The 12313-nt window shown below is 29.7% G+C and overlaps 1 protein-coding gene across 1 annotated transcript; it reads left to right on the top strand.

The window, feature by feature from the left end:
- The first annotated feature begins 3156 nt into the window (after positions 1-3156).
- Positions 3157-4823, top strand: LOC107458610 (uncharacterized). Its single transcript, XM_052251622.1, has 3 exons — positions 3157-3742; positions 4023-4153; positions 4797-4823. The coding sequence occupies exons 1-3, from the start codon at positions 3157-3159 to the stop codon at positions 4821-4823; spliced, it is 744 nt and encodes a 247-aa protein (XP_052107582.1).
- The last annotated feature ends 7490 nt before the right edge of the window (positions 4824-12313 follow it).

Genomic DNA, 12313 nt, shown 5'->3' with positions numbered 1-12313 from the left:
TAAAATAATATAATTATCCAAAATAATATATTATAAATATAATAAAATAACATATTTCAATAAAAAATTGTTAATAAAAAATTATATAAATATTTTTTTTACATGAATTTTTGTTTCGTACAAAATAAAATTATTATATGTTTATTTATTTTTTACGTTGTATAAATATTTTTTTAATTAAATTTATATAGTACTAAATCTTTTATCATTCTGTTCATGTTTAATGTTTTAATTTTGTTTCACACAAAATAAAATTATATATATATATAACACAAAATTTTTTATCATTGTGTTTATATTTAATATTATAATTTTATTTCATTCAAAACAAAATTTATTTAAATTTTAATATTATATACATAATATATATTTAATATTATTTTTTTAAGATTCTAATATATCTTTTTTTGGATTTAGTACATGAATTTTTAACTTATTTTTTATGTATTATTTATTTTAATTCTAAAGTCCAATAACTTTTTTTTGTACAGACATATTATTTTTAATATTTATATACTAATTTTTTATTTGGAACTTCATCCCAATATCTGAGACTTGCCAAAAAAATTTAAAATTTGTAAAAAAAAATTAACCTGATTAACAAGTTACCTTTTTAAATCCAGACCATTCAAATAAAATATAATAAATGAAGAATTTAGATTTAACAAATTCACAAGGTGTGCAGTACTCCATACTTAGCAAGGAGCGTTTAAAGATGAGCCATGAAAACTAGACACGTATTCCGTAGTTAGTTGAGTCGAAACAATGATGTCAGAGGAGTCTAAGAGCAAGTCCAATGCATGAGTTCCAATTTTACTTTTCCTGACACAAGAAGGTCCTAGCCGTTGGAGCAAAAGGAGAGAAGGTCTTCACACGGATTTCTAGAGGAACTAGGCCCTCTAAACAGGGACTTTGAGAAGCCAATAATAACTTGCCAAATGGCAAGTTATTATTTAAATAAATAATTATATAAAATTTTAATTAATTATATTAAATAATTATATTATAATAAATAATTATATTAAATAATTAAAATAATTAATTAGATTAAATAATTAAATTTTTATTTAATTAATGATTTATATTATTATATTTAATTAGCTGTTGCAAAATAAGCCGTTGCAAAATTAAATAATTATATTTTTATTTAATTAATAATTAAAATAATTAATTAGATTAAATAATTAAATTTTTATTTAATTAATAATTTATATTATTATATTTAATTAGCCGTTGCAAAATTAGCTATTGAAAATTAGCCGTTATTATGTTACCGTTATTATTAATAAATTAATATTTTATTACTCTATATATACCACTTACATACACTTCTATTCTCACACTTTCTACTACTCTTCTTCATCTTCTTCCAAGTTTCCGAAATCAAAGTTCTGCTGATATTGTTTTTTGTTTGGAAAAATGGATCCAAACCAACTCAACTCTTTCTTCAATTACTTACAAAACTTTTCTCAAATTCCAAATACCCAACAATCTCAAACCTCAAAATCTCAAGTCCCAAATCAAAACTTCACACTACCGAATACATTTCAAAATCCAAATCCACAAAATTTGTCTAATTTCAATTTTCAAGCTCCTTATAATAATCAATTTTCTATATTCCAACCGCAAAATCAAAATTCACAAACACCACATTTTCCATTTTCATCCATATTTAACCCTTCTATCGGAAATGTTACTCCAACTTCTTTGCCGTTTCCAACTCAATTCAGTGCATCAAGACATAACTCATCTGGTGTTGGTGGCTTTTCTAACCCATCCTCTCAAACTCCTATACAATCTAGTCCAAATTCGCAATATTCAGATTTTGCCAACCCTCGTGGATTAGATGCTATCGACCTCAATGATGATGATATTGAAGATTGGAGGCAAGATAGTATTCAACACTGGCATTGCAAAGAGGATGAGATGCTGACCAGTGCATGGTTAAATGTTTCAACTGACCCTATAGTTGGTACCGATCAAAAGAGGGAAACATTTTGGAGTCGAATTCATAGCTACTGTGTAGAATATTGCTCCGACATGACAAGGGGGTAGTTGCATGTAAGAAACGATGGTATAAGATCAACAAGGCTGTTGCACAATTTGCTGGTTGCTACGATCAAGCTAGTCGAAACATAAGGAGTGGTTCGAACGCTGATGATATAAAGGAGTTGGCTTATAAACTTTATTCCACAAATTATGGTCAAAAATTCACTTTTGAGAGGCATTGGAACATGCTTCGGTTAGAGCAAAAATGGAGAAGCCAACTACCTACACAGAGTGACGGCTCAAAGAGAATCAAGGTTAGTGCAACTGGAGCATACTCATCCTCATCAAATCCAGAAACACCGTTGGCTAACGAGCCCGATGTGGACTCTCCCGTTCGCCCACAAGGATCAAAGAAGAGCAAGCAAAAAGGTAAGGGAAAAGCACAAATGTCTGAAGATTTTAGCAAAAGAAAATAATCGGTTGTTAAAAAATTATATCTCATGGAAGATATTGAGAATGTTAGAGAAAAGGAACTAATGGATAGGGAAAAAGAAAGAGAAGAGGAGAAGGAACATAGAGGAAAGATTATGGCTATCAAAGAGAATGAGTTACAAATTCAAGCGGCAATGAAAGAACAAGAATTACAAGCTCAAGCGGCAATGAAAGAACAAGAATTACAAACTCAGAGGTATATTAAAGAAATTGAGATAAAAGCAAAAGAAAGGAAAATGGAAAGGATGGCCAAGGAAAGGGAAAGGGAGATGGATATGCAAATACTTAATACTGACACGTTTTCAATGAGTGAAAAATGACGAGCTCTTCATGAGATTGCATGTGAGAAAATAATCGCCAAGTGGTTTTCTTAATGGTTCCTTGTATTCGTAGAGTTATGTAGTATGTTATTATTTTTATTGCGTATTACTGGTATGTGATGTAGTTTGTTTTATTTATTTCTGATGTAAGTTTTTAAATTAGTCAATATTATTGTGCCCTTATTGTTCATGAAAGTGACCATTGCAAAACTAGCCGTTAAGTAGCCATTGCAAAACTAGCCGTTAAGGTACTTATTGCAGGCACACTTATAAATATCAACTATCAATGACTCCGCAACTCTACTTCAACTCTTGTTTCTCACCTCGGAAGAGAACTAAAAATATATTTCTAAATATGGCTAGAAATTTTGATGATATGTTTAATGAGGCTTTGTATGGCAAAAGAAGACGACAAGATAACACACTCATAGATAATTGGTTCGATGAGTGTTTACTCGAAGATTCAGAAGAAGAAGATATCGATAGAAGTTCTATCCCAATTACTCGTAGATGGATCAACAGAGATCGAGAAGCAGGACATCATCTCCTTTTCCAAGAATACTTTGCAGATGAACCGGTGTATAATGCTGACATTTTCCGACGGAGATTTCGAATGAGAAGACATGTGTTCCTTCGGATAGTAGACGCTCTCTCAAACGTCTATCCGTATTTCCAACAGAGGGTTGATGCAACTGGAAGAAGAGGCTTGTCGCCACTCAAGAAATGTACCGCTGCGATACGGATGTTAGCATATGGCGTAGCAGCTGATGCTGTTGATGATTATGTGCGCATAGGCGAGAGCACTACAATTAAATGCTTGGAAAAATTTGTTGAAGGTGTCATTTCGGTTTTCGAGGATGGATACTTGCGAAAACCCAATCCAAATGACGTACAACGCCTGCTACAAATGGCGGAGGGTCGTGGCTTCCCTAGCATGTCAGGTAGCATTGACTGCATGCATTGGCAATGAAAAAATTGTCCGAAGGCGTGAAAAGGTATGTACATGAGTGGTTATCGTGGGGTTGCAACCATAGTACTTGAGGTTGTAGCATCTTCAGACCTTTGGATATGGAATGCGTTCTTTGGAGTTTCTGGTTCAAATAACGATATCAACATGTTAGATCATTCTCCAGTTGTTCGATGATATTCTAAATGACCGTGCTCTAGAGGTAAATTATACTATTAATGGTAATAATTATACTATGGGATACTATTTAGCAGATGGTATTTATCCTGAATGGGCCACATTTGTCAAATCAATCTCAAAGCCACAAGGGGATAAACGCAAGTTATTTGCACAATACCAAGAAGGGCAAAGAAAAGATGTGGAGCGAGCATTCGGAGTGTTGCAAGTACGCTTTGCAATTATACGTGGTCCAGCTCATTTTTGAAAAAAGAAGAAGCTTGCCAACATAATGAGAGCTTATATTATATTGCATAATATGATTGTTGAGGATGAAAGAGACACTTATACAGGAAATTTTGCTCAAGGCTTAGAGTATGATGATGTCGAAAATGGCTTATCACAACCTCAGCTAGGAGAAGAAGATTTTGCACCATACTATCAATTTCTCCAAAAAAATGTCTAACTTCGAAATACGCAGCAGTATAGACAATTGAAAGAGGACTTGATTGAACACATATGACAATTTCACAATGCTTATCGTCAACTATAGAGCTTAATTATGTTTTTCTTTGTATTAAGTAATTTTACAAATTAGTGTAACCCCGAATTATATATTGTGTATTATTGTTATATATGAATTTATTTAATATTAATATCTTTCAATAGTGAATTATTTTTAAATTTAAAAATTTAAATTACATTATTAAAAAAATTAATTATATTAATTTTAAGTATTTTAATTAATTAATTAAGTGGGACCACAACAGAGACTAAAATTAGTTCCTTCTAATGAAGAATAGAGAGATACTTTGAGTTTCTATTTACTATTTATAATGCAAAAACTGATGTAGAGTTACTTTTTATGACAGGTAGGCTATAAACAAGAACTGAAATGAATTTTCTACTGGAAATAATCTAACAAGTGCGACGTTGAGCCTTGTTTGGTAAGTATTGTTATGGAGTGAATACGATAAAGGTGTGGGAGTTAGTGAGTTACTACACGCATCTTGGATTAGTCCTGCATGGTATGGGGCTTTATGTTGGGTTAATTGTAGGCCTTTTACAATTTGATGTTGGCCACCAAAAACTAATATTTCAGTCCAATATTAGAATACAAGAATATGAGTAAACTTTATTTATTTATATATTTTATCCCGAATGAAACATGAATTTTTTTTGCATGTAAAGTAATTTGTTATTGATTAATGAGTTATAGCTCAAATAGTATAATCTTTTCATACTCATCTAAAAGATTGTGGATTCGAGTCTTTCTATCTTTGGCTAAAAAAAATAATTTGTTATTAGATAATAGATATTATTATTTGTAGTGAGATTTATGTTATAAAATTTATTGATATTAAACAATTAATCCAATATGAATGGATGCATGATGATGAGATGAAAATTTGTTTTTTTTTTTAAATCAACTTTGAGGTAATGGGATGCCATTGCGCTCAAATATTTTTTAAATATCGGTTACTCTTTTTATTGATGTATATCAATTTGTTAAATTAGTTTCTTTTATGGCTGTAAATATTTTACAAAGTCATGCTTGTTGAGTTCAACTACTATTATAGTCACGTTGTCTTTTTTATTACAGTACTTTTGTGAATCATCCTTCATTATATATATTTATAAAAAAGCATAAATTCTATTTAAATTTGATAATTAATATTTAAATTTACACCTCTAATAAAACAATATTTTTATCATTTATTAATTAATAATAAAAATATTTTAGTAAACATGATGATATATATTTTTTTAAAAAAAACATTAACGTATTTATTTTTTTGTATACCATAATACTTAGATTTTTTATTTTTATAAATTAAATAAATGTAATAATTACCAAAATAAATAATTTTAAAAATATTTACCGAAATAAATACCTCTCTCTTATCTTATTTATACTATGAACGAGATAATTTTGCATGTATCTCGTTGAGATAAGACAGATGTATGCGACATGTATTTATCTCGTTTACACTGTAAACGAAATTTATGTATTTTTTTTAACTTTAAAAATAATAAAAAATATTAATAATATCAATAATCCAAAATTTTGCCATGCAATTAGTACATAAAAAATTAGTAAAAAAAATTAAAATGGATATATTTGATCAATTTTAGTCTATTTTAAATGATAGAAATTAACACGTTTACTTGGAAACCATTTGTAACTACCCATTACTATTTACACCTGTCTTTAATGGGCAGTAACTACCTATTACTAGTTATCCATTATCATTTACACGTGATTTATTTAATGGGTACTAACTACCCACTATTAATACGGTTACCTCTTTTCTAATTACCCATTGTTTAAAAATTTAAAATATAATTTAAATACACGTGATTTATTTAATGACTCATGTATTCCCATGCAACAAACAAAAAAAGTAGGTGAATTACTGCTAATTAAATAAATCACGTGTAAATAGTAATGAGTAGTTACTGCCCATTAAATAACTTACGTGTAAATGAAACGGGTAACTAGAAATAGGTAGTTACTGCCCATTAAATAAACCACGTATAAATAAGAATGGGTAGTTACAAATGGTTTTCAAATAAACGTATAAATCCCTATCATTTAAAATGGACTAAAATTGATTAAATATATTCATTTTAATCTCTTCTACTAACCTTTTTATGTACTAATTGCATGGTAAAAGTTTGAATTATTGATATTATTAATATTTTTTACTATTTTCAATTTTTTTTAAAAAATACATATATCTTGTTTACACAGTAAACGAGATAAACACGTATCACATGCATCTGTCTTATCTCGTTTACACTGTAAATGAGATACATGCAAAATTATTTTGTGTACGGTGTAAACGAGATAAAAGAGAAGTATTTATTTCGATAAATATTTTTAAAATTTTTTATTTTAGTAATTATTATATTTATTTAATTTATAAAAATAAAAAATCCCATAATACTTAGGTTAATTATGACTGTACTAAGTTATTTGTTTTTTGTGAAATATACAATGTATAATTGCTGTACCGCTACAAATGTTCTAAGTTTGAACTATAACCACATAAATAGATTTTTCTTTACAATATATATTAGTCTCTAATCCTTTTCTGTTTTCTGTAAATTCTTGACATTGTATAATATTATAATAATCATTCTAAAATAATAATTAAGTTTTGACCTTTCATCTCTCATAAAATAAAAAGTAAATTAATCTTTAATCATTTTTAAATAAGTGATAAATTAATTATTTATTTTTTTAAAAAATAGTCTTATTAAAAAATCAGCATCATAATTATTTTTGTTAAACACTAATTTATTCAAAAAAATTATTCAATTCTGACTTCGTAGAGTCGGCTTGCGCGTAAGGTGTCCTCCACTCTCGCCCCGGAGCGCTAAGGGGTTAGAATTTTTGAAACTAGGGTCGTAGGAATGGCACACCAACTTCATCTTGCAATACTAACCAAATTTTGCGATTAGAAGTATAGACGCAGCCAATTCGCAACGCGTATCTTCCGAGAATTGGAGAGTATATCTTCTTTCCTTAGAGACATGAAGGTAGCATGTGAGGCAATGAGCTCTATCAAGATCATCAACCCAATTCGCAACACATTGCATATAAGATATGGCGGAGGTGGTGGTGTGAATGAGGGTGTGTTGACATAAGAGCCTAGCAAAAAAAATCTCTACGGAATCTTCACATCGACCCATTTTATTTCTTGTAGACACATGATATTAATCTTCCTCCTTGTCATGATATCCATCACCTCTATAGATTTTCCTGTTAGAGTGCCTATATTCCATGTCCAAAATCTCAACTTTCTTTCGTTTCGACCTTTACCTTTACTTGTTTCTTTGTGAAATAACTTATTTACCCTCATTCGTTCACGAAAACGCGATAACCCTTATGTTGGGAATAAGTAGTATGACCACAATCCAATCAATTATGTATCAAATAATTTGTTATTGTTATTATATTAAAATGTTAATATAATAAGGTCCATGATTAAATTTGGAGATTTATCATTGTGATAGTGATCATAATATTGAGATATAAAGCTTTTATAATTTAATCTAAATTATTCTTGGTCATAGGATTATTAAAAAGGACATTAATAATCCGGAAAGATCAATATATATATATAATGGTCTTCATTAGATAAAGATTAATAGATCTCATTTATTAAATTATATATATATATGGTGCATATAGAGATATGACCATTGAATTGACTCGCTTTGAAAATTTCTAATGGTTATAATTACCGTATATTTGTCAATAGGATATTCTCAAGATGAACATAGTAAGAGAGTTTCCTTTGACCTGCGACTGTCATAGTAATTGACAATGTATTTATTATACTTTGATTCCAGACACCTAATACCCTAGGGTGCTAGTTGAATGGATATTGGGTATAATTTAAATACTTGTAGAATTAATGATTAGTCAATAAGGAATCTGTCAACTCTCGATAAAGAGTTTGAGCTCTATGATTATAATGACTGAGATGAATAAAACCTTGGTCAAGGAGATTGAATGAATGAAGAAATGAGTTTCTTAGGTCATTTACAGTTCATTATAATAATGGTAACAAGTTAGAGTTTGACAATTAAACCATACACTAAGGGTTAACCAAGAGCTAGAAAGATGGAAGGAATTATACTTTGTTCTTTTAAGGTTCTTAGTAAAAATATATTACTTCATACTATCGGGTTGTTGAGGATGTTGCTAGACACCAACCTTGATTAGTAAATTTAGTATGACTAATTTACTACCTGCTTAGTATTGAACCTATGGGGTCACACACTAACGAGTGTTCTAATCTTTGTTGTAGAATTATTTAATTATTATTTTGATTTGATCAAATAAATAATTATATTAATTCAAATCAAATATTACTATATTCTTTGCTAGCACCAAGAATATAATAATAATATGATAATTGAGAATATTAAATGAGATTTGAGAATAATTAGTTATTCTATTTCTGAATTTAAATTATAAATTTGGATGAGATCCAAATCGATTCTGTTTCAAATTGAGTTATGATATGATTCATCAATTTGAAGAATTCAGATTTAGAATTTTAAGATATGATTTAAATTTGAATTGAGATTCAAATTTAAATTAGTAATAAATCTCATACTATATATATGTATGTTAAGAGTAGAGGAATGTGACGGTGATGAGAATAAAACACAAGGGTTTTATTCCTTTACCGCTACGTATATAAATGTATGTGAGCCTAATTCTTGGAGAAGAATTTTATGGTGTGCAAAGAGTTGCAAGAGGTTTCTCAATTTGGATCAGATGTCCATGGGTCAAGGAATTGGCAGCAAATGTTGGTCTCGGTGTGGATATGCATAGAGTCTTCGTACAATCGAAGAATAAAATTTTTACTAAAGCGTCTAAAGGTATCAAGATCTGATCTATATGTTTATTATTGGATTAAAGTTTAAGCACAAAATAGATCTTTAGGATTACTTTATTACTTCTGCTACGTGTTATAAACAACATGATAATCCTTCAGTGGTATCAGAGCTTTGACTTTTTATGTTTAAATTCCTATTCATATTTTCTTTAAATTTGTGAATTAATAGGATTAATTCAAAAAAATTTTAAGCATGCGATGCAGTTATTTCCATTGAGATGATTTTCTAATAAATTAATAGTTAATTTATTTTAATTATTTAATTGTGATTAAATCATCATTTTTTAATATAAAAGTTATATTTATAATCAAATATTTTGTTTGATTTTATTTATATATTAAATTTTATTGTGATTTTGATCACAATAAAAGAAATAAGATGCAAAATATCATTTATTTGTTTCTTATATATATATATATATATATAAGTGTATATATAAAGGTCAAATTTGATTTGAGAGTACTATAAGGCTAAATGTTAGTCCATTAAATATTAAATTTAGATTTGATTAATGTGTTTTGAACACAATCATTTTAGAAATTAGTTTTTTCTAATGTTCTTGATTATAAAGAGCGGACTGAGAACCAGGAGTTTTATTTTCAAGATAATAACCAGTCTATACATTTAATGTATTAAGGATTTAATTTTATACTTTTACCTAGACAACTTGAGAGTATAAAATTTAATCCATGAATACTGGTAGAAATTCTCTAACAATTGAGATAAATCCTAAAAGTTAGGAGTTTGCCAAAAATAAATTTATCTCTTGTTTACAAGGAGCAACCTGATAACCAAAAAACTTGTACTCAAAAATAGAATTTATTTATGCATATGATGATGTATAAGGAGAATTAATTTTATACTTGAACCTAGACAACCTAGGTGTATAAAGTATAATTCAGTTAAATAATTGTCTCACAACCGTATAATTATTTGGGATTATAATTGTATGGGATGCAATTTAATCACGTTTATTTAGAATAGGTATGAGTAACAACTTGACAACCAAGGTACTCATTCGCGATTCTAAATAATTTTTTTTTTCAAAAATATAGATTTCTTGATTTACTTTCATATTTTAAATTTTTAAATATGCCCTTTTTTGTGTGGCATACTTGAAAGTAATATATTAGCTAACATCTGAGAATAGTTCTCATGTATAAAAGGTCATGGAGATGATAATTCTATTAAAATAATATCCTCGGATAAAATTAATGATGGAATAGTCAGTACTTGTGAAGTATTTGAAATATTGCTTTACTGCAATATGTATTATTTTTTACAACCATGAGTTTCAATTTCAAAAGCATCTACCCACTATTTATTATTAAACATCTTGAGAAGATGTATGGTCCCCAAAATAAGATAGTATGACTATCAAAAATTTTGTTTAAATTAGTGAAAGTATTGGACGATATATTTTGAATTAAACAACTTTAGAAGTTAGAATGCCATTAGGCAAATGACTTTAGCGAGAATTGTTCTCGCAGGCATTTTTGGAGATTTATACTGTTACAAACAATTTATAATTGGCCTTAATATGATTAATGTTTGTGATCTTTTTAGAAAAACTCAATATGAGTATTAAGGATGCCAATCAAAATTGCTCTTAAGGGTTGGTTTGACCAATAATAAAGATATTGTGTAACACCGTACCATATAGAGTCTTATGCTTAAGTCATAATTCAGAGATGGCAAGGTATTACGACCTCTAAAATAAAAATTTAGTATGTATAGTAGTATGAATGATTGATTATAACTAGGAGCCAGTGTAGAAAAAAGGGTAAACAAAAAAATCGCGACTCAAAAGCGCAACACTCCGATCGGTAACGTAACGAACCAGGATAAACCAACGCGAGATTATATATATACAAAGGAGTGTCAAGAACAGGAATATCAAAACTCAAAATTCGGCTGCGAAGATAACCGGTCCGAGCATAGCAATATATACATATGATAAAATAAGGAAAACCCCAAAAGAAACCCAAAGGGACACAAATACATAAAACCTATTCTCCAAAATCTCCCATAAGAGGAGTCATCACAGTTTGTATTATTTAAGGGAGATAAAAGTATCTAAGCAAAACATATAAACTAAACAGAGTCCCCAAGAACAAAGGATCTTCGCTAATCCAGAAGTCTCCAGCAGGCCTCAGCGAGAAACCTCACGTCCTACATCTGAAAACCACAAAATCCGCATGGGTGAGAACCAGAGGTTCCCAGCATGGTAACAGCTTCCACATATATAATACATAATAATAGAGGAAAGCCGAAGGCAATCCTAGAACTTCCTCCAGATAATTCAAAAGTTTATAAACAAGCTAAACCATAAAGGGCATCTGACTAAAGATTCTTCAGTCTAACTAATACTTCCCTTTCCAATTCCTTCAGACCTCCCATCCACCAGCAGGAGTATAATATAGCAAACACGGTTATATCAAACAAGAAATATACAAATAGGAACAATTAAGGCATTTAGACAATTAGCAAGTAATATGCAGTCAAATAGGCAATATCAAACAATTCATATAGTATGCATATGATTAATGCTTGTCCCTAGCGGCTGATGATATCATCTGTCGGTTATAGAGCTAACCCGACAAGTCCTGGTAGTTAACCATTGGACTGTCCCTCTGTCGTGAATCCCCAACTTGAGTTATACTCAATATAAACTTGATCATAATCATGATCCATATCCATCACCCTCACTGGTGAATATTTATGGGGGTGAGCTCATCCGGGGCTTTCACAGTGCCCGGCCACCCTGACGACATAGGGTCAAAAGAGCTTCAAGTCTCAACCTGGAGCACGTGATGGCTAGCCACTGCTTTCTCCCAGGGAAACTATCATCTCCGATAATGGAAGTGCAACATTCACAATTCATTCAATAGCATATATATATGCATTTATACATAGCCATAATCATGGCTCCGCCGTAACACGACAATAATCTAACCATCCGGCTCAC

The sequence above is a fragment of the Arachis duranensis genome, chromosome 7 (assembly GCF_000817695.3).
Source record: "Arachis duranensis cultivar V14167 chromosome 7, aradu.V14167.gnm2.J7QH, whole genome shotgun sequence".
Lineage (NCBI taxonomy): Eukaryota > Viridiplantae > Streptophyta > Magnoliopsida > Fabales > Fabaceae > Arachis > Arachis duranensis.
The sequence above is the reverse complement of the archived record's forward strand: the minus strand, read 5'-3'. Positions and strand labels throughout refer to the sequence as shown.

Coding starts and splice junctions, on each gene's coding strand:
- LOC107458610 (XM_052251622.1), top strand. CDS start 3,157: ATGGCTAGAAATTTTGATGATATGTTTAATGAGGCTTTGTATGGCAAA. Junction 3,743..4,022: donor TGGCTTCCCTAGCATGTCAG/GTAGCATTGACT, acceptor ACTATTTAGCAG/ATGGTATTTATCCTGAATGG. Junction 4,154..4,796: donor GAGCATTCGGAGTGTTGCAA/GTACGCTTTGCA, acceptor TTTTTATGACAG/GTAGGCTATAAACAAGAACT.